Source organism: Falco biarmicus, chromosome 3 (genome assembly GCF_023638135.1).
Source record: "Falco biarmicus isolate bFalBia1 chromosome 3, bFalBia1.pri, whole genome shotgun sequence".
In the NCBI taxonomy this organism is placed as follows: Eukaryota; Metazoa; Chordata; class Aves; order Falconiformes; family Falconidae; genus Falco; species Falco biarmicus.
The window spans coordinates 1141749-1165563 of record NC_079290.1 but is presented as its reverse complement, the minus strand read 5'-3'; the positions used below and the strand labels follow the sequence as shown (position 1 = coordinate 1165563).

The following is a 23815-nucleotide window of genomic DNA, read 5'->3' as shown; positions in this document are numbered from 1 at the left end:
TACATCTGTGAGGCAGCTATTAGCAGTTATTATAGATAATATATATTATCATCATCCTCTTTATGATATCGATAACAAACGCAAAGAGTGAAAGGTCCATATCCTGTGTAAACTGACATCTTAGGAAGAATTTAGACACCAAAGACCAAAAAAAAAATCATTATTTTATCTCTTGTGTTACTCTATGGACATAATACTTTAGAAGTTTCCATTTTTACAAGCGGAGGTCTGTATCTCAGCAAATCCAGACGTGATTCAATATCAAATGGGCTGAGAAATCATTTTTCTGTCAAATGCCTATGAGCGATCAGGAATATCTAATGAGGTGTTCCTCCAGCTGCAATGCACTGAGGGGGATCTCAGCCAGTATGTGTACTCACAAAATACCCTGTACATGTCCTGTATATGACAACAAAGCATACTGTTGGTTATTACATTCATTAACAGAAATAGATGGCTGTAACACAGTTCTATTCAGCATTTTAATAGCTAGAGTGTTTGCAGGGTCCCAGATTCAATTCCCACTTCTGCTGAGACACTTCAAACCGCCTAAGCTGTAGGCTACTTGGCAGAGTATCTGCCTCTGCTCCTCCTCCTAAGAAGAGTCACAATTTTCAAAGAAGAACTTGAGAACCATCAGGACTCATTGCTCCAGTGGTTAGGGAAGTCCCTTGGAAGTTGGTGACATGGTTGCTAGGTCTTTCCCCAAGATTAGTTTATATACTCTACTTGAAGGCTGTTTCATGTACATTACTGGTTTTAATCTGGTAGGGCAAATTGCAAATAATATTCCCAAACACTCTTCCGTGTTTTTCAGATTACTGATGGTTTCTTGTTTTTTAGCAAAGGCTGCCCTCCCATGAGAAGCTCCTACCCTCAACAGCACCACACTGCTGGCACGCAGTGAGGCTGCTGGACAGCCTGCAATGCACGTATATTACTTACATAGAGGGGGAAATGCTGTAGGAAGGGTGAGGGAGAGAGGTCACATGGCAAAAATGTGATGAAGGAAAAGGAAAGATTAATTTAGGAATGAATGAAACAATGTTAAACAAAAAACTTGCAGTATATTCAGCAGAGAATCTAGTGTGGGGTCCATTGGGAAAACAAGGGTATCACTTCATAAGTAGTCACGTCATAATGTCAGATCAGATCCTTCGGTACATGAACAAGCTGAATTCTGCAATCTCTGTTTAAGTGCTCGCCTTTGCAACTTAAACAACATTTATTTTAAGGATACTTAAGCATAAATAAAGATGAAAGGAGTAAGAATGTAAATGCAGCATACCGGTTTGGGCCCATTTCTCCTTGCAAGTGGCTTAGCCTAAGGCATTTGAGCTTTTGCCTCACGTTCCCACAAGTTCCAGACAGCATACTGGCTTTGTCTGTTCTTTCAAAGAGGGTTATGAAAAAGCAAACTAATAATTTTTGCACTAAAATTTAAAGTAATCTGCTTAGAAGACCACTGACAATAGAAATATTATTAAAATGTGTAGCTAAGTGCAACATAAGCTACTACTGTACTGGAGAGCATGAGGAAAGCTAAATAACATAAGCGCAAGTGAAATCTTAAATAGGGCTAGATAGAAGAGGAAATTCTCATCATTTCAAAATCGCTGCCTCAAAGCCAGCGAGTCTAACTTGTATAAGTACAATTTCATCTACTTTCAACTAAGATTTTATCAAAGACGACTGGGTCACTATCATTCTCCAAAGAAAGAGAAAACTTGCTAGCTAATTTGAGAACACATCTTTTCTTTTTGTGTGGCTGGATTTTTGGCATACCATAGCTCAGCCCTGTTTGGAGCCTTGTAAAAGTCACTTATCTGAGCCTATCAAGTAGCCAAACCGAGCACTGCGAACATTCCCGCTGGAGCCGCCAGTGAAATAACGGCTCCCCAAGGATTAACTTCTCCTCAGCTAAAAAGAAAGCGAGCCTGTGTTACCACAGCATAATGGCCTTCATCTGTAACCTAGATCTTGGCTGATTTCTTTCAAATGCTTTTTCACTATGCTATCAGGAAAGGGAAAAGTCCGTGTGGTTCACAGGGAACTTCACAGTATCAAATGGTGTCAGAAGGAACCTGCTGTCTCTCCCCTGAGCCCTTTCAGAGAAAGCCTGAGAAAAAAGAAAGGGTCTCAAAAATCTTTCTGGAGAGAGGTATGGGGCAGTATGGAGAGCAGGGGACTAGCCCTGCTGCCTTGTAAGGAAACAGCGGATAAGCATCCCTGTGTGCTTTGCTGCCCTACTTTGCAGATCTAAGGGACAGGAGGGGCTGCTGTCACTGCAATTTCTGATCACTCAGCCTTTGAGAGCAAGGGACCAGGAGCTAGTGTTGTGTGTCCCATAGCAGCCCCAAGTGCTGGCCACTGCCTGCAAACATCAGTGTCTCATCCTGACTTCTGGGAGGGCTGGGTCTAAAAGAAAAACAGGGAAGGTCACCTTAATACCTTAATAGCCTCTGACTACCAGCTTGTTCTGTGCCCAAGGGAACAAGGCATTTGCATCTCCCACAGGCATTTAGAACTTTCCAGCTAAAATATGATACAGCTTCTCCTGCTGAATTTTTTTCAAGTAAGCTTCTAACATGAAGGATGACATAGACCCTAAGTCTGCAAATGCTTGTGTTCAAAACTGTTTTTCCTCCCATGAGACAGTCTGTCGACTGATCACAAGTCATAGTGTGGGAGCTAGAAGGAATAAATCCCAGACCCCATCCACACTGAAGGCCAGTCAGCCTAAATGTGGTGCAACTGCATTTACTTCAAAAGGGGGCACTGTTAAATTAATGTTGAGTCCTTAGAAAATGTTACCCCATTCATCTCGAGAGCTGTGGACTCCCAATGACTTAGACCACGTTCTGGTTCTTCTAGGAGGTTTATCAGATATAGGGTAGAAATCTAAAAGGCTACCTGGAACTGGCAAAGGTAGGTAAGTTGGAAAGGAGAAACTTAATTTAGACATCTAACTTGAAGTGTCTCACTTCAGAAACAGCATTCCTATACAGCCAACAAAGAAATAATCTATTAGAGCCGAATCCCTCCTTTGCCAATCTGCACTGTTTATTTGAGGTACGTACATCTATCCAGTTACTCCACAGGGCACCCAAACAGACAGCCCTGTTTTTGCAAACTCCAAATCCAAGAAACGTAATAAAATACATCATACCTGCTCTGTGAGGAATTCTCAGGTACGTGGTACATGAAGACATTTCCTCTGGAGGCAGCAGCCCAGTGACTGGCCATGTTGATGATGGGACATGTGATAAACTGGTCACTGATGAAAAAGGAGGAGCAGGGAACAGATACAGTCACATATTGGAAAAAAGGAAAGAACACCCCTCCCCAGTCAACAGACCTCTCTCTAAATTGATAGCCACCTTTAATCTGCCAAAACAGCTCCTATCTCTGCCTTTAAGGTCACTGAGGGAAAAAAGTCACCCTCTATGAACCCAGTACAGCTTAGACTTCACTAAAATTACCATTTTATGGAGTGTTGAACAACGGCAATGACACTAAACAAGCCATATCTGACACATAAGGAATATCCTGGCCAAAAAAACAATCCCATTTTAGTCTAGTTTCTGGGGACTCATGCTTGTAATAGTATAAAACTCCTTCTGGCATCACTAGGTTGCAATGGCATCTAGTAAAAAGATTTATATATTTCCTGGGTTAAGGTTCAATGATATCATTTCTGCATTTGGATCTGTGTGATTTTTTTGGGTAGAGTTTCCAGAGCTGGAAGTAAGTGACCACTTTTGGAGATACCCTGCGGGGCCTCTGGCAGGGCTTATCAATATGGAATATCTGGTATAGAATGTCTGGGAGAGAAAGGTCAGACAAGAAGACTGCAATGAGATAGTTAAATGATCAATTTATCACCAAGTATTGCAATGCAAAGGTATGAGTGAAGTAAATGCATCCAGACTTCCCCAGCTTTCATTGCCCCAAGAAGTGGGGCTGGGAGGTGGGGTTAGCTGTAGCTGCAAGGAGCACAAGTAGTTCAAAAGGGCAGGCAGAAAACAGAGCACCTTACTGCAAGATACCTTGTTGTGTTTCCTCAAGGCAATATTATCTATGCACATACACCACTTTACATTCTACATGCGCCCAGAGACTCAGCACACTCTTTAGGCGTTTATATATCCGTAAGTACATGAGCACGCACAAACGTATCTGCTGCGGAAGTGAGAGGTTTCAATTCTCAGTCTAGTGAACCCGAAAGAGTAGCTGCTCCTTCAGACATGGTAGGTAAAAAAAGAATGACTGATGGCAAGGAAGAACAGTGTCAGAGAAGCATAAAGCCATGTTGCTATATTTAACTGGTATGATTATGAAAGGCACTGTTTGGGTAGCTATCTTGGTTCAGCAGAGTTTATTTTAAGCCCATCTGTGAGACCACAAGTTATGGGCTGACTGATCACAATGCTCTTTGACAGTTACGGTTGACAACACCCATATGAAACAAAAATTACTGTTCCTCACATGCCTACCGGCATGGGATTTTAGAGGAGCAGATGGTCTTTGAAAACTAGGGAGTCTGTGGAGAGCATTAGCTCTCAAAATATGTTTTGAGATACATTTCAACACGTTAAACTGATTCTCAGTTGGTGCGGGGGGCGGGGTGGGGGGGGGGGGGCAGGAATGCAGCAGCAAAGTCAGCTATTCTGGGAAGTGAAAAAAAACCACACAACAAAACAAAAATAGTGACCACAAAGATGAAATGGCTGTTTCTTATAGGTATGGAATACCAGAGTGTTTTTTTTTTACAAAAAAAAAGAGAAAGAAAAATAAAATTAAACTTATTTTATACTTGGTAAAAATACCACAGATTTGCAGCTAAAACAATTTTAAAAGTGGAAATATTTTAATACCACAAAATATGCACAATGTGTGCACTTTATAACAACCACTTATGTTGCTTTCTCACACTTTATAAACCTGTTAAAACTTTAGCAAATAATTATAACCTCCTGACATAGAAATTTTCTTAGGTTACACATCTGTGCTGGTAGTAAGTTTGTTGAAAAAAACCCCAAAACTAAAAAAAAAACAAACCAAAACCCCAACCCAACCAACCAACCAACCAGACACCAAAAAAACCCAGAACCACACCATGTATGTGATACTGATGTAGATGACTCTCATTCTGTAACTGCTGTCTCCCCTCCCTTTCTACTGCAGCTGGAGTAATTTCCCAAGTGTTTAAAGAAAACAAAGTATCATCAGATGTCCTGGTTTCACTACTCATCCTTGTGCTTGCTGGTGGTGACTCTTTAAGACATTCACTTCTTCCTTAGCCAAGTCACTTGCCTCATGTCGTAAAGAAGGAGGTAATCCCTACGCCCCCAAGGCTGCTGTGGGGCACTCCGAGGCTGAGAGCCAGGGCAGCTAGCTGGGTACTACATCCCTGCTGCAAGCAAGCTGTGTGCTAGCTGTCACGGATTTGCTAAGGTCAGTGTCTGCACCATGCTGAGCCCTGGGCTGAAGGTAGATGATCAAATGCAACAGCCTTGGGGTGTAACAGTTCCTTATGGAGGTATCTCGGGATGGGGGAAGGGTTAAGATGTAAGTCTTTCAGTGATTTATTATGGCTTAAAACTTTACCAATATGACTAAAGAATTATAGCCCCATAGGTAACGGTGGTGATAAGAAAGAGATTGAGGATGAGTTCTGGCTTGAACACCTACAAACCACAGCTCTTCCATGTGTGCTGCATGCAGTGGCCCCAAATGCCACAGTGCTGGATGGCCTGTCCCTGCGACAGGCTATGAAGCAGGGCAAATGCAGTAAAGTATGAGACTTGATAAACGGCACAAAGCTCAACCCACAGCCTTCTGGCTTGTTTACACCATGACCTCAATGCACTGGCCCACCTGGACCACCCGGAAAACTTCCCCAAACAGATTTGGTCACTGCTGTCTTCAATCAGATGTTTTCAACTGAATTTTGGTTCCTGTTCAACTCCTGCTCCCTGAAGGTCCCTTGGAGCAACACACTGCAACTCTGATGGGGGACTGAAAGGAAAATCTTTTCTCTAAGATCTCACGGAGAGGCTCATGGTAGGACAGAAAGCTGCAACGCTAAGAGCACATATACTAGGAGCTTGTAGCTATGATGTCTTGGCTCAGGACAGAGGTGAAACAGTGTGGACGGGCACACTAGGACTCAAACCACCAGCCTTATAAAACACATCACCTTAGAAATGTCAAGTGTTTTCATAATGGATCTGCTTATGAAACAGAGGCAGGAATAGGGAAAGACTTTTTTGATTTGTTTTCTGAAAATCTGTGCAGCTTAAACATGCAGCCCCTGAGTTTGCGTAGAGGCAGGAAAGCAGAGGTAAGGTGATTTCCCCTCAGTTTTCCCCCTTTCGGAAAAATGGGCCCACCCCACTGCAGCTCAAGAACTGTAACTGGCTAAAGCAAAGTGGCTGCCCATGGGAGAGAGAAATCCACTCTTCTTTGCAGGCCAAACCACCAGGTGACCCAAGCTAAAGATACCCACCAGTCGCTATGGTCTACCCTAGGTGTCATGACTGCTGTGCAATCCTAGTCCAACAGGGCAATGAACTCTTCAAACTCACTGTTGTCCAGAGCTGCTGGACCCTGATGCCATACCCGATTAAGGGTCAAAGCGATGTATATATACTGGGTGGCATGAATATGGCCCCCTGCTCATTTTCCACTTCCCAATGGTCCCTGCCTCCAATGTTTCAATGCAAAGTATGGGAGAGTATATACTGGAGGTAATTTTCTCGTGCATCTGCTGACATTTCATGACAACTATTTCCTTTGGAAGAGACTGGGAGGCACTGTAAGTCTATGATGTGTCCTGATGGATCAAACAAGGAAAGAGTCAGATATCATGTGTTCTCCTTTAACCTCCACAAGAACTTCCTACAGAGGCATCCTGCTGTCTGATTCTGCTTTCTTTCACCATGGGAAACCATACATAAAGGGAGCAAAATGCAGATTGGATGACATACAATCACTGTACGCTGGCATAAATGATAACACAAGGGTCAGGGAAATACATCAATAAGCTTATGGGTATTCTTCTGTCATGGGTAAAGTGGAGATTAGCAATGCATAGAATACAATTGGGAACCACTTTCTTAACATTCACAAATGCTTTGCTGTTTCACACAGGATACTCACCTGTAGAAAGCCTGATACTGTGAAGAAATATATTTTGCAGATTTCGTAAGATAAAAATGAATGTAACTGCTGAATTCAGAGTTTTCAAACCTGACCACTCTCCAAATTTCCAAAAACTAGGAAAAATATCTTAACTGTATAAATATGTGACTGTGAATAAAAGCCAGTCTTTTAGTTTTACTGTCACAAGGATAACAGGACTCAAGGACTAGTTGATGCAGAGTATGCAAACAACCAAGACATCTTTGACATGAAAGAATACACAAGGAAGCATTAGTAGTCTGAATCCAACGTACAGTTCAGGAAAGACAATTCAAACTTTTCACAAGGCAAAAAAGTCAGTTCAATTTCTGTTTACCAATGACATTGGTAACCTCATGGAAAATGAAATCACATTGCTTGTTTTCTGTTCATTTGCACAAGAATTTCTCAAGTATATATATTCTCATATATATATGAGTATATATAAGAATATAAATGCACACTTAAGATAAGCAAAACAAATCTGGCTTTACCCCAAACACACACTTGTAATAGGATGACTTTCTTACCGGGTTGCATTTTCCAAAGCCCTGGAAAAGGATGAATAATCATCCGTTGAGTGTTCAAGGGAGTAATACCACGTAGCTGCATCTTCAATGAATGAGTTGGAGTCTTCTCCTCCCAGAGAATTTTGCAGAGCCTGATAAAAGGCTGTTTTGCTGTTGGCCCTTCCTTGACTTTCTTCAAATTTCTGAGAACAAAATGCATACATGGAATTCACAAACAAAACCAAGATAGATTTTTAGTGGAACAATACAAGCTCAGATCTCCCTCTGCTGGAACGAGTCCACTCTGCTGTGACCTCTGATTCCTAGGGGAAGTAGGAGACAGTCCTACTTCTGCTTTCCCAGGACTGTCACCAGCCAGCAGTATGGGTTTCCTCAAAACATACTATGGGATTGAATACCTGACCTAGTAAGTCCAAATCACCAGTACCATGCTGCGCAGATGTAGCTCTTACACTACAGAAACCCCACTGGCTCTCACAGAAATAGTCCACATAGACAGTTCTCCACTGTAGGTGTGCCCAATGCTGTCTTTCTGATGAGCTCCCTGAAGGAAAACTAGAGGGGAGAGAAGAAGATATGCCTTTGGAATATTCCAGAATATTTCTCCTTTCCTTTGGAAATTCCAAAAAGCAAACATGCAATATAGTCATTTCATGGCTGTATCACTCTGTCTTTTCTGGAAACACCTACAAAGAAATGTAGCTGCCATAAGGCCTGTAGTTAGGTCCCTTCTGGAATGATATTTGCCTTAGCCCTGGAAAAGAAATCCTCCTACTCCAAATCCCAATCCAAGTAGCAGCCATGATCATTAAACTTCATAACCCCTAGGGACTTTCAGAGTGACCTACAGTGAAATGCCCTTTCCCTGAGATCTGTGGTCTGAAACCTTTCCTGACATAAAGGCATTTTTTCCAGAGCAGAGTGCTCATGTCACTGCAGAATTACTGATAGCAGAGGGACCATCTTCTATGCCAAACTGCCTACCCAATTTTATTTTTACCAAAGCTGAAGACTGCTGGAAGTTTTCAACACATCTTTCTTTGAGGAAGTTTTTTTTATCTTATCAATGCAGACTTTTTTTTTTTTTTTTAAGAATTTATTTCAAGTTCAGAAACAGCAACTTCCTGAAAATAAAAGTAACCTGAACTTTCCCGTGGATCAAGTTCTTTCTAAAGAGGGCACTTTGCAGGTGCACAATGGCTGAAATTTGGTATAAGAACTCCAGAAAGATCTAATAAACCACCCATATTATTTTGGGCAGTCAGTCTGATGCAAAACAGGCTAGCATCTGCCCAGTCCAGTTACCATAGATCCTTTACTGAAGATATTATTTTGATGGCCCACAGCTGGTTTTCATCACGCTGCTAGGTCTTTCCACAACCCTATACAGGAAGTACAGAGGGAATAATTACTTTTCAACAGATTCACAGAAATGAAAGATGGAAAATAAGTCCCCGTCTGCTAAGGCTGAGGCCTGTCCTTACTGATGTACTCTAATGCTTTGTGCATTTTCATTCCATGACTTCACAAGGGATTTCAAAACACTACCAAATATCCCAAGGTCCAAAAAGATCTTAGTAATTTTCCTTGTATTTGTAATAAATTCTTCTTGTGCTAGATGTTGGCCCATGCAGTGTGAAAAGAGTCATGTGGTGCCAGTTTTAGTAATACCGCTGTACTTCAAAAAAGGTTTGCAATTCACAGATGACACATCACTTCATGTGCACAAATGCCACATATGAAACTGCATAGCGCACTTGCCTGCAAAATCATTCAGTTTCAAGCCAGCAAGGACACGTATATTTTTCTGCAAGAAATAGAAATGGTCACTGAAGACCTGATTGTACGTTCACAGAATGAAAAAGCAAGCTTTCCGTCAGCTTCAGCACATGTCAGTTCAGGTCCCTACTAACCAGCAGAAGCATTGCTGCTGTCTAATTAGGAATCTCTCATTTGGTGCCTGGGGCTGGTGGATTTGGCTAGCAGTTATGGATAGGAACAGAGGCTTTTCTGTGTCAGTGCAGAGCCCAAGCTTTTATGTGTAAAGCATCCTGTAGAAAGCAACTTCCATGCAATTCTTTCATTTTGTTGTGTGGGGTGTTTTTTTTCAATGGATTTGTTACCTTATTCTAAATTTTTCATGGATACTTAAAACAGAGGGAAAAAGAAGGAGAAAAAACCTTAGGATATTGACTAGGTGCCCTAGAAACTGATCCTTCGCTGTCTCATCCATTACTAAGCATCAAATAAATACTATGGTTGAAAATCACAGAGAAGGAGATGGATCATCATACAACAGCTGAGGGACTTCTTGCCACATGGTTTTGCAGATGCCAAAATTGGGAAAGATGAAGTTTAATGAACAAGTTTTTGAATTAAAAAGAAAATAAACAAATAAATTAGGTGATGGTTATTAAATACAGAAAGACCAATTCAGGCTAGGAAGCCTCTGAGCTGCAAACTGCTCGAGGTTTGGAGAGCATTTAGCAGAAGTCTCAGATTTGCTTACCCTGTTCTGACAAACAGCCGCCTTAGCCACTGCTGAAAACAGCATTCTGTGCTAAACGGACCCTTGAGCTGACTCAGTGCGGTCAGTCTTAGGTTTTTACTGTGTCTATGTACTAGTTTCTGTTATCTTCAAAATGCCCCAAAAATTCTGGTGACCTTTCTCAGCAATCATTGATAATAGAGTGGGGTCCCTGAGACATGTTGAGTCAGATGAAAAAGAATTCAACAGGCAGAGGTGGATGAGAAACAGGACTGGCATTTGTAAGATGTTTTGAGATTTTTCATCCCAATCAGCACTAAAATAGCAACGATCTGAAACAGGATTTCTCAAGTGTTGCTTTGGCTACAATATAATATAATCTAAGTATTTGACTGTAACATAATAGCACAAAATCAAGCAATACTTACAAAATACTTGCAAAACCTTTAAATAAACCCCATGAAACATTAAAAAGGCAAAGCATTTTAACTTTCCAGAAACTGATTCAATTTGACCAATTTTCCATGTCCAACAAATGTTTCCCATTAGAAAATATATGACCAAGGAACAATTTTCAAATAGGAGTAGATACAACAGCTGCTACCAGATTAATAGAAACAGCTGCATGTTATGTAAAATAATTTACATTCTGCTAACTTTTAAAGCAGTATTAGCAACTGACCTCAGAGTTATAGCAGAGTTTTCAACTTTTTTTCGAAGGTAAGTAAGAAAACAATTAAAGACAGCAGGTGCACCACTTTCTATTGTTCTGGTGATACAAAGCGGTCATAAACATTGCCTAAATAAGGAGTTAAATAATGTTTACTGCTCTTGTTGCTGCTGAATAGCTGCTGGAGTATGTGAATTAGTCTGGTCCAGAGTTTTATTTAAAAAGAAATTGTAGCAGTAGGTAGACCAAATGTTTACATCTTCCAAGCGGCAAAATGTACTTTTCTGACAAACTGGAATATCGATAACACTAGCAGAGTACATACAGATAATAGCATCACAGAATCATATAAAGATTTGGGTTGGAAGGGACCTTAAAGAACACCTAGTTCTAACCCCCCTGCCATGGGCAGGGCCCCCTCCCCCCAGCCCAGGCTGCTCCCAGCCCCGTCCAGCCTGGCCTTGAGCACTGCCAGGGATGGGGCACCCACAGCTTCCATGGGCAGCCTGGGCCAGTGTCTCACCACTGGGGTGAAGTGATTCATAGTGAAGAAGAATTTCTTCCTAATGTCTAATCTAAATCTACTCTTTTTCAGTTTAAAGCCTTTCCCCCTTGTCCTATCACCACATGCCCTTGTATACAGTCCCTCTCCAGCTTTCTTGTAACCCCCTTTAGGTACTGGGAGCTGCTCTAAGGTCTCCCCGGAGCCTTCCCTTCTCCAGGCTGAACAACCCCAGCTCTCTCAGCCTGTCTTCACAGGAGAGGGGCTCCAGCCCTCTGATCACCTTCGTGGCCCTTCTCTGGACCCACTCCAGCAGGTCCATGTCCTTCTTATGTTGAGGCCCCAGAGGTGAACACAGTACTGCAGGTCAGGTCTGACCAGAGCAGAGGAGAGAGACACATCTTAGGTCTTAAATGGCTTTTGATAAACGTCACAAAAGATGGTGAAAGAGCTGCCAGCCATGCAGCAGTCTTTCAAGGATTCCAGCTAGTTTCAAGATGAAGTCAAGAGCTGATATTGTCCCATTCTCCTCACTGATGGCACTTATCAGGACGCTACTCCCCCGGTCATCACAATTAATATACACATATCTGCCATCTGTTGTATGTTGCTGAATACATTTATCCATAAAGATACTAACTGACTGTAATGTTGTGCAGGATGGAAATTCTGGTCTGCATAGATCCAGTTGCTTACATGAGGTAAATATATTTCTATCTCTCCACTCCCCTATGTCCTGGTTCTGGGTTCTGCAGCCAGTTAGATTTTTACTGAAGAGGGAAAGAAAAGGAAAGAAAACACATAAGGTACAACCTTAGTCTTCCAAATAAAAAGAAAGTTAACAATCCTTGCAATGTGGAGATTACATAGTAGGCACAGAACGTATGGAGGATATGAACAGGGCTATACTGACTTAGATGGATATACACGTAAACACAGATATAGAGCAGCATGAGTGAATCCATATATTTAATGCCAGTAGGAACCATTACATCCTCCCACTTGAGCATCATACATAGCACAGGGACAAAATTTTGTCCACTTGAGAATTGAAATCAATATTTTTAGAGGTTTCTGCTCAACTGCCCTAATCTATGGCTGCTCAGAGCGAATATCCCTGAAGGTCTGCCACGGGAATTGTAGTTAATGGGTTCAGCTTAACTGTTCCATATGCCACATAATAGTGCGCTATGGTACCACTTGCCATTCCCTTAAAAAAACTCTGCTTTGTTCTTCAATTAGTTTCAGCTGTCTGATGGCTGTGCTGGGGATGAGTGTGAAGTGCTCCAGGAAGTGGCAAATCTGTCTCAGTTCACATGAATAAGCATTCAAGTCAACACCATAAAATGGTCATTTCCATAGGCAAGACGTTGAGCACGAATGTTCAGCGTACTCTCTGCTGCATCACTAAGAGACTTTAGCCTTTAACTGTAAACAAATCGAACATAAACGTCTTGCTAGCACATAAGTGGTGCCTTCTGCCTTTCTATTTCGTTTTTAATAGTAAAGGCCTCAACAGGCATAAGCGCAGTGTTGCAGTGGAAGTGTGGAGACACCAAACAAACCCAAATGCCAGTAAGCCCTCACAGAACAACATGAAGCCAACAAGTTTTACCACCTTCAGGTCTGGTTTCAGTCTAGAGGTTTCACTCTCACTCCCAAGACTCAACTGCTAAGAGTTTATAAAACTTGCATACAAATCCAGTCTAAGGTGATAAGAATTGCATCATGTCTCAAGCTTGCTTGTATCCAAATAGCTGTGTCTCCTCACCATTTACAAGATCAGTATTAATAGAGCAAGACCGGAATTAATAGAACAAGAGCTTGCCAGAACAATTTGTTCTGAATTTGCCAGAACAGCTGTTCACAGGAACTGGTGGAACAAGTCAGCAGGGGTTAAGTTTTTCTATCCCCACCCTTTCCCTCTGACTACACTGAAGTCATCCTAAAGGAGATGGAAATGAAGGTCTTTGCCAATTCCATACACTTGCCACAAGACTTTTCAGCCGTGCCCTTTATCTACCCAAATACCTGCTTGATTCTTCTCTCTACAGAGATGGAGCACATCCACGGATTCATTTTCACCCCAGGGAGGTGTCCCCTCACTGTAGGACAGATTTTATATGTTTGAATGTGGTTGAATCAGAGGCAAGCTAGGAACTATGTCTTGGTTCTCCTAGTTGAGTCCAGTGCTTTCTCCACCAGCTAAGCCCTCCCACCTTCCTTTAGTATATCAGTAAAACCAGCTTTGGGTTTTCCCAAAAGATACAAGTCAGATCTGCCTCACGGGAATCCTTAAAATGAATAAAGTAGAAGGGTGGGATGCTGTGTGAGTTGTCTAAAATCCTTCTTCTAGGTCTATTGTGGGGAGAAGACAGTTAGCACAGATCAAAGATCCCTTATGACACAATGACAGAGGAAACGGGGCACAGACTTCTCAGTAACAATCACCACCTGCACCAGGTTCTGCCACTGTTGTCTGTGGCCTGCTAAGGACTTTGTCATCTGATTTTGACTGCAACCATGCATGGTCATGGCTATGACATAGAAATGCTCTTGAGGACCGGGAAAATGCATGTTCTTAAATAGCTTAGTGACAGAGGAAGCATTGCAGTTCCCCAGCAATTAATACACCAACTACCTGGACAAGGAAGAAATCAGGAAAGTTTAACCTTGCGGCAGGTCTTTGAGAAAACAACCTGAAGGCAGGAATACAGATTGGGCAAAACAGTCATATTCCCTCAAGCTCTAAAAACCTGAAGACACAGGAAAATAGAAGGAGGAAAATGTGAAAATAGAGAAAATAAAATATAAACTTCTACCACGAACATTATGAATTTTCTGGAACAGAGATGGAATCTGATTTACAGCAGTAGCACCAAGTAAGGTAGGTACTATTATAATAGCTAGTAAAGAAGTTAACTATCCTTCTAAGTAAGGATAGTTAAACCCTTGCCAAAGGAGGTCAGAAGACCTCCAACAGCAAATTTTAAAACAGGTCTCTCAGGTTGAGGCAGATACAACCATTTCTTAGGGCTGTTACGCCAGCTTTCCAAGTCCCCTTCCAATCTTATTTTCTACAAGCCTTTAAATAAAGAATATATTCCAGATTTTCTTTTTAGAAGGGTAACATTTTACTACTGAGCTCTCAGTTACAAGTGCTTTTTCTTTTCATTTCAACCTGACAATGCTGGCTCTTGGCACTTGTGGTTTTCATTAGCACCGTGATTTGTTGCATAATTTCTAATACACCATGGAATTTCATTTCAGTTTTTCAGAAAACTGTCATATATAGAAACAGTGGTAAAGGAAATAATGTCACTGCCTAGACTTCCTAACATGACCTGTAATGATTTTACTGAGGTTTATTGCCCTCCCACAGGGTCTGGATCATTGTCTGCAGGCCTCCAGCATCACAGTCTATTTCCTATGTCTGACTTCCCCTTTTAATTGATTCCAAAAGAGGAAGATACATGAAATAAGTGCAGGAAACTTCTCTTGGAGACTAAACAAGCAATATGAACTTTGTTGAGGTGGGTCAAAAAGCCTTCTTTCAAAGGCGTAATTTTGTCATTAACTCTGAAGTAAATCGGTCTGTGTGTTACTGGCTACCAGCAGAAAGAAGCTAGGATTGACCTTTCACTGCCTCCTAAAAGATTAAGTCCACCCTGGAACCTTTAATTTAATTTGGCAACATTAAACAGGGAAGTGCAATTTTATCCATCATAGAGAAGGACAAATGAACTTTAAAAGGCTGATAAGCTGTCTCAGTGCAAGAGGTTCACAAGAAGATATAATATCCCTCTATTAGACCTTCATGTTTTTGAGGACTTTTATGTCCAAACGACAGCATGGACACGATTCTTTTCCATTTCACCAGTTTGTGCCCTGGAACATTAGCCTATACATCAGGCCAGTGCTATTCTTAGTCATAGCTAGTCCACCTTCAGAATCATCTTTACAAGAAAAGCTACTTCTTAAAGGTAACAGAGAAAAAATCTTGCCACAAAAAAAAAAAAAAAAAAAAAAAAAAGAGTTGGCATGGAAAAGACTGACAGCCTTGCTGCACAGTGAAGAACCTCATAACCAGGTTATGAGCTTGCTTTCTTCTTTGTGAGATACAACTGAGATTGCAATATAATTTTAGAAACATTAAAACATGCTGCTGCTTATTAATACATGCTAAATCATTGCTGATCTCTTACTTTTTCATATCTCTCCCAGTAATGTTAATCAACAAATATAATAATGCCATTAACCAGCATAAACTGGACTTGCTGGAGATGGACAATGCTTTTGCATATTTGCATGTAATATAATTCATAAATTGTAGAAACCAAAAAGCATCTGTCCTGGCTGCATATGATTACTGTCATCGCTGTAAGAATAGTAATACCATCAGTTCATTAACAGTGAGTCTCATCCTACCTTAATTGCCTTAGCTCTGCTGATCAGCCCGTCTTGCTGAGCACTTCCAATGAGCAGATCTACCTTCCAAAGCTGAGGGCGCTGCAGGGCTTTGGCTAGAGGTTCCCGAAGGTAAATCCCATCCCTCACGGGACCCCAGTACTGGAACGGGCCACTTATAGCTAGGAGCTAGGTTAGCAAAAGAGTAATAATAGTACAGTTAAATTAGCTTACCCATGTCATTTCCATTTTATTTATGCGTCAGACAACTGAGTTCATAGCCTTCAAGTGAACAAGTGATCAGTTAATGGAAGTGTAAACGCATCACTGACAGGAAACAATGCTTTTGTTGGCAGTTTCAGTAAGCAAAACAAGCTGAATAAGCCAAGAGAATTGGTGGTCTTACAGTAATAAAAATCTTGTTTTATAACAATATAAAAATATTAGGGATTTGCTCTATGCTAATCCTGATGGGAAAATGTATTGCCAGTGGGTGTTTTAATCTGTGGGTAAAGGAGCCATCTCTAGAATTGTTTATACTGCAGCTTTCACAAGCCTCGCACTTAAGAGACAGGGCACAGACATCCCTCCCCACTTCCTTTTCTGCAAAAATACAGCTACTGAAGCTACAGACATTTGATTCTCCTCTAGAGCAACACCCAGGGGCAGATGAGAAGGTACTGAAAGAAGACAAAACCTGTATTTAGATTAATTTTGGAAGACATGGTCAAAGCATGTAAAAGGAACTTAGTCTAAAGGAGAATCAAGTTGTGAGTATTCATAGGTGGATGTCATGGACATCAGCATCACTCCACCAAAGCTAGGTCAGTTCTTCTTTCATGAGAATTCAGCCCAATTTATTTTCTAAGTCTCGTCACAGCTTCATGTAAATGGAAACTTTTTTATTCCTAGCTAATGTCATATATTTTGCTACCATGTACCTTAGTCTGTGCATCATTGAGGACACGAGCAGGCAACTGGCGGAGGCAGGCTACAATTTCCTCACTGGTGGATGAAGGGCATCCCACATCTTCAGCCAGGACTGCTGCTTGGGTCTGCGCTCTCCTCATAGTAATAATGGATGCCGGAGAAAAAGCTGAACCTCCCTAAAAAAGAAAGACAGTACCAGTCAGCACAAGCTGTCAAAACACTTGGTCCCCTAGTGCAGGTAAAAAAAGATGAGAAGCAAAACCTGCCCAGTTACAGGATATAAACCACCAGTATTTAAACCATAAGAAGCAAGTTCTAATGATCAAAGCAAACAGGAGACGCATAGGTTTGGCCATTACTAACTCTGCCATGGTTATTTTGGAAGACCTCTGAAAAGTGTCTGCATTATGTCTATAACTAAATTATAAATCTTTCTGAAAACTTTGCTGGAGAGAGAAATGTTCAGACAAGATTCAGGCTAAACCAAGTTGCAGAAGATCAGCCAGAGCCAGAGCACATCAAAATCAGAGCACAGGCTACAGTCCCATCTCTATCCCAGACTGTGTTTCTTTCCTACAGCTGTGCCAACATGGAAAATGTCCTCACCAAGAAAAGATGGTACAACACAGTTGAGTAACCATGACAACTATTTATTGAAAATGCAGATAAATTAACCTAAATCTGATAAGATCTGACCTAGAACAGAAAGGCTGGAATAGCTCTGACATGGTTCAAATGACTAATTTCCCAATGTTTACATCAGTTTACTATAATAACTGCTAAGATTAGCTTCTGTTTTCTAAAAAATATCCAAACACTAGATGCATGACATGAAAGACTCCAACTTCAACTGATTAACTTATTCAATTGATAAACTTAACTTCTTACTGAATTTGCTCAAAGCATAACTACAAATCTGAAAAAGCATAAAACCAGGAGCAAGATAAAAAAGAAACAGAAAACAAACAGCAAAACCATAATTTGAAATTGTCTCTATTCTTTGAGCTCAAAGAACTCTGTGCAGCCCTGGCCAGCACCCAGGGCATTTATTATATTTCAGACAAGCAGATCCATTGAGACTAACAGCATACCGTTGCTCACAACTGGAGAAATTGGATTCAAAAAATAATTAGAAAGAGTTTATTGTTTGGATGTACAGACAGTCTTTTTAGTTCACTGTATGTAGAATTTCCAGTGCTACTACCTTCCTGAAAGTTTCTCTTTCCTTAAGGAAAGAGATCACCTTAAGGGATCTGGAAAACAAGCACTGTTATTAGCTTAATAACTGAGATGCAGATGGCTGCAGATAAGCAAAGGAAAAGCTAAGACTGTCAATCCTGGGGCACTAGAAGAGCCATCTCTGGTTTTAAGAGGGCAGAAGAACTAATGAATTAAAAATAAACACCACATGGTCTTATTCCTCACTTCTGTCCTCAATTTAGATGAGAACTTGAGTGAGCAATGGGCTTTATCTTCACATGGGCTTTGCGGTGGCCTATTTTGTGTTTGTAAGGCATCATATTTGGCAGCTGCTGACTAGGTGCACTGACTCAGTTGGTCATTAGAGAGAAAGAAAAATATCCTTAATGAGAGTATCTCTGTGTGTGGGTGTGTCCCCAGGATGAAAAATGAGAACCTTCAGAAGAGTATGTTCGCCAGAACTAGGATGAGTGAAACTAGAAAAGGCATAGCATGGCATGCCAGCTTCCCTCGAAAAGAGTAGCTTCCTGGCTTTTCATTTGGAGCAAGGAATTATGTGCCTCCTTGGTACAGCAGAGAAATCAAATCTAGGATTGCACAATATTTATCCACCGATCTGGCAAACATATTCTTGAACATCAGATCTGAACATGCTCAGCATGTTTTATCAAGTATCCAGCAACCCTAAATGGCATTAATTTAAAACAAAACTAAACAAAACCATAAAAATTTGAAGGGCTTCAGTTTCCCAAATTCTGAAAGTTTCAGAAATTTTGAAAGTGGCATTTTCTGTGGAACTTCTGAAGTTGCCTTATTAAAAGGCTAAATTTGGTACAGAAAAGAGAGTACTGAGATCAGATGACATACAGAATCCAGAAATTCACTGGGACCAAGCAAAACATCCCCATGTGTGCTTGATTTTGAACATACCTCCTCCCAGGGATTGTAAAAGCTGTGCAAAGTTCCCCTTTTTCTGAGATCTCTACAAACTGAAAAGCTGCCCTTGGGTCAACTACTGACTCAAACAGCAATTGCAAAAGGTTCTGGGTAGAAGTGTCCCACAAGTCTGCTCTGCAGTGGGAGAGCTAAAAGCCTGGACAACAGGCAAATCCAGTCACAGCACTGGATACACATGGGCTGGCATTAGAAACAGTCCAAGCCTGACAAGTAAAAGAAAAACCCAAAACTTCTGCAAATACATTTGTGAGGCGAGGAGAGTTCTTGTTTGGAGCCTTACTCAGGCTGTGGATATTTACTCTTCTTTGCATGAGTGATCAGAACAGGTTTGTGTGCTCCTCTTCATTCTGCTTTTTTCGTCTATTTTCCATGGTAATGGCCACTTCCTCAGTTTGCTTTTTTTGATAACATCCGCATTCAGGAAGCATGTCTTGTGTTTGGGGTTTGAAAGAGATGTGGTGTCCGCTACTGTTACTCATGTTTAATTTTTATTGGGACTGGAAGTGGGTGATAGAGGAACTTGGGGAATGATTCGAGCAGTATTTGGAAGCAATACCGTTACATTCCCTCCCCTGGTGCATTTGAAATGTGTTCCAGGCTTTGGAAGCAAGGCTCCTCTTACCACAGAACTTCAGCAAGCAAAACTGTACCAGTTCTCTGTTTTTCACGTTCACATCATAATTCAGGCTCATTGTTTCCTCATTCTCACCAAAAAAACCTCATGAACAAATAAGTGAGAGCAGAAGCTGGAGACTGCCCAGAATTAAATTTCTTCCTTTTTGAGCCTGCAGTTTTCATATTAAAAAGAAATCTTCCGTAAACGCTGTAGCCACATTAGAGACAGGCTCAGGGCACAGAGGATAACATGGCTATTCTCAGCACTTCCCTCTTTCCCTATAAAACTATAATTTGTTTGTGTGATTAGTCCCAGCAACCAGCAATGAAGGAATTGCGTGCTTTAAAAAATAGGACTATTCAGGCAGAAGCAGAGATAGTGGAGGTACTGTTCATTTCCATTACATGACACCTATATTACCACCAACATGGCAGAATCATGAATCAGGAAAGCAAAAATCATGAGATCAGCTCAAAAATAACAAACGCTGTGTTCTTTTTTTCAGTCCTCTCTTTTTTTTAATTTGCCAGGAATTCTCCTGTACCTATAAACACAAGAGCTAAAAAATTCACCTGTAAAACTAACAGTTCTGATCTTCAGATAATCCTGCATAGGAGTTTTTAGAAAGCAAACCTGTAAACAATATGAGATATGTTCACAACAAAATTGCGAACATCAGCTGTCTTGCTGTCACAGGGTATTTCCTATCTCAGCATCATTTAGAGGGGCTTGAGAGGGAACTGAAGCCACACGCAGCTCTTGTCTCAGCTGTCCTTACGGATTGACCTGCTGTCATCGAAGGAAGTTCCAGTGACATTTTTGACAATGACCCAGATGAAAGCATTCAGCACCGAACTGCCGGGAAGACGTGGCTGCAGCCGCGTTGCACAATCTTTATCAGCAGCGTTACACGGTCCTAAATTCATCCGACCAGTGGGAACATCACAATGTTGGGCAACCGCAGAGATTCCCCCCCAGCCCGCGGCGCCCCCGGGGGAGCAGCTCCCCCCCCGCAGCCCGGGCAGGGCCCCCCCCGGGGCAGGGGGTGCCCGCAGGGGGCTGTGACCCGCGGGCAGCGGCGCCGGGGCAGCTCCGGGCAGGGCCTGTGGCCCCGCGGGGAGGAGCCCGGGCTGGGGCCGGGCTGGGGCAGGGCCTGTGCCCCCGGGGGCGGGGGGGCTGGGGCCGGCTGGGCCGGGGGGGCTGCGCCCGCGGGGGGGACACGCTGCGGCAGGGAAAGAGAGGAACGAGGAGCGGGGGAGACAAGGAGCGAGAAGCTGAGCGCGGCCCTCAGTGCCCGTAGCCCTGTGCTGCTGCTGGGAGGGGGCAGGGACGGGCAGGAGCCGAGCTGCGCCCGGGGAGAAGGGAGCGCTGCGGAAGGTGCTTTGAGGGTCGGGTTTATTTCTCACTGGCCCGCTCTGACTTTCCCCGGGGCAGACCTGGGTTGTGCCTGTGACGGTCACTGGGGAGCGATCTCTCCCTGCCCCCACCCCGACCCACGGGCCTGTCGTTACATTCTCTGCCCCCTGCCCGGCTGAGGAGGGCAGGGACAGAGCGGGCAGGGGGGCACCTGCCCTCCGGCATGGCCAGCCCGCCGCAGGACTGTTACGGTAAATTGTACCTCTGTCTCCCAACATACCTGGAAAAGACAATTGCCACAGAGGCTGCTGCGCTCAATGTCTTTTAATTCCTCATTTACTCTGGAAACTCGCGTTTTGCAAAGTTTTTCAAAACTGATTCACAACAGATCTAAAGATTTGAAACTTCACTGCAGCCAGTCTTGCAATCAGTCACTCTGTAAACCCCAAACCTCCTTCCTCTCCTCACATCGTGACCTCTTGTTTTTCCAACCTGATTTGAAACTGAAAACCCTGATTGAGCCTTGTTTGTCTCTTCGACACGTGCACTCCCTCCAAATGAATGCCATTACTCTGATGGCTGCGAGGCTGCAGACTGCTTTGGAAGCAGGCTTTCTGTCTGCCCAGCAGCATGCTATAGAAAATACAAACAGCAGTAACAGTAACACCACCCAAAAAGTAAGATCAAAAAATTTCTAATGAGAACAGTCAAACCAATGAAATGTCCTGATAACTCTATTCCCCAAAAGAGCCACCTGTACAGCAATATTTTATTTGCTAAAGATAGGCGCTCTGCAAGCTCAGATGCATTCAGTTCCCAGCCAGAAGTATCGTCAGACCATCTGGTTTGACCTCCGGGATAGCCAAGGCTCTGACAATACCCTGACTGCTGAGCTCAAGGGTTTCCTACCGCTTGAAACATGGCTTGTGTTTTACTAAAGCCCAATACTGCATAAAGTGTTTAAGCTGGTCTCAGAGACACCAAGAAATGGATACTGGATACTGCGTCTTCTCCTTTGCAGTTTGTGCCTGAAGATAATCACTTCACTGATGGAAAACTGCACTTCTGTGTGAGGGCGTCTTCAGTTTCAGTTAATGCCAGATTAAAGAGACTGGTTATATCCTGGTTTTTCTCCCTGCAGAAGTAAGCAAGCTGCAACTAAGTGACCACTAACTCTCTTTTCCAATTAGCTTAACAGATCATTTTCTAAAAGACTGGATTTAAAACACTTTCAGAAGTTGTTTTCAGTTCGAAGCCTTTTTTTGTTTGTTTTTCCTTGCAGGGTTGTTTTTCAGTATCCTGCATTGCTTCTCCTTAGACATTTAATTCTGCATAGTGGCAAGTGCTTACAGCACACTGGGGTTGTGGGGCTCTGTGTGAAGAAATCAATGTAATTTTCCCAGGCTTTCCAACAAAGTCTGTCTTCAAGAACATGGAGGAGAAATCCTTGGGACCAACTTAGGGAGTCCGTGCCACAGCTAAGAAACTATGTGGCAGACACGTGGCAAACACTAGCACACGAAGTATAGCAGGGAATTGGTAGATCAGCCCAGCAATGGAAAGGGAGACTGAGATATAAACATTTTTCCCTCCATAACCATCTACTGGAACTGTGATTTCCAGATAAAAATGGGGGAAAGGGAAGAGTCCTCTCTCCTCTATAAATAACATTTTGAAGAAGGAAAATTTCTGTTCTATATATGAGACTTGGCAAATCCCTCTTTGCTCGAATCAAAGGCAGTCCTGCAAGTGCAATGTCCATCTCTCGAGTGACTCGCTGACTGCCTGTATCAGGTTAGTAACTTGAATAACAGTTTAAGATGTTATATAAAGCTCCACTTCATTAATGTCAAAACTTTCTTCCATTTAGATGTAAACATTACCTTATCAATTATCTTATTGTTTAAAACAAATTATTAGCTGAATGTACTGAAAGGGTAAACTGGTTCTCACCATGGCACAAGAGTGAATAACCATTAGAAACAGGCAGAAATGGCATGGAAATGGAGAATTTTGTTTACCTCCCTCCACTGCGAATGCATCTGTTCTTCTACAAGCATGGTACAAACCACAGCTGAGATTTATTGTTTCCAGTGGAGCATGTTCTACCAAGCAAATCCAACCTCTTCTTCAGTGTGACCAATCTTTCCTGCTCTGTCTGAGGCCTGCCCCATTCATGAGTGCATCTTAGGATGTAATCTTACTTCTTGTAAAGGCACAAAAACCATCAGAGCCAATCTAAGGCAGATATTGGTGAGAAGGATCAGAAAAAGGCAGAGCTCTGCCACTGCCTGTTCCCACACATGGTACAGATATCCCCCAACCCGCTATCTTTTAGTAATTCCAAAGACATTGTGCATCTGATTTGTGAATGCCATTAAGGAACTTGCATGACACACCTCCGTGATTTGAAGAAAGCAATAAGGTCTTAAACAAAATGTAACTGGTACGATAATCATGGAGCGTTATGGTACAACCAGCTCCCCAGAGCACTGGCTGTAGCGCTGTCATGGGTCTGTGTTATAAGCTGATTTGCTTATCAAGCTCCCTAATACTTTCCTGTCCCTTCAAAGTGAGGATTGCTAGTGCAGCCCATCAAAGAGAAAGGATATTCTCCTGAAATTACCATAGCTCCAAGTTTTGGCACAGCTTTGGGAATTTGACCAGTGTCTCCTGGTTCCAGTAACGCTTACACAACAGCTCCCACACTTGTCAACTTTTAGTTTTCATCATCAAATAGATGGGCATTACAATGAACATTACAACTCAGAGCTACTCTGGTGTGAAGTAGGAACTCTGTTCGGGTTTGCTGGGTCTTCTAGTCTTTTTTTCTTTTTTTCTCTTTTTTTGTTTGTTTTGGGTTGGGTTTTGGGAGTTCTTTTTTTTTTCAATGTTACTATACAAAATTAGGTATATAAGCTTTTCAGATCACATCTTGATTATAAAAGCAAAAGGGCAAACTTTAATAAATCAC

General features: G+C 42.2%; 1 protein-coding gene across 1 annotated transcript in view; it reads right to left on the bottom strand.

Annotated features, from left to right (window-relative positions):
- TG (thyroglobulin) overlaps positions 1-23815 on the bottom strand; it is a 161095-nt gene that overhangs the window by 14533 nt on the left and 122747 nt on the right. The window contains exons 42-45 of the mRNA XM_056330821.1: positions 16724-16888; positions 15804-15971; positions 7716-7897; positions 3170-3277 (exon numbers count right to left, since the gene is read on the bottom strand). Coding sequence (XP_056186796.1) covers positions 3170-3277; positions 7716-7897; positions 15804-15971; positions 16724-16888 — 623 coding nt within the window. The remainder of the gene's footprint in view (positions 1-3169; positions 3278-7715; positions 7898-15803; positions 15972-16723; positions 16889-23815) is intronic.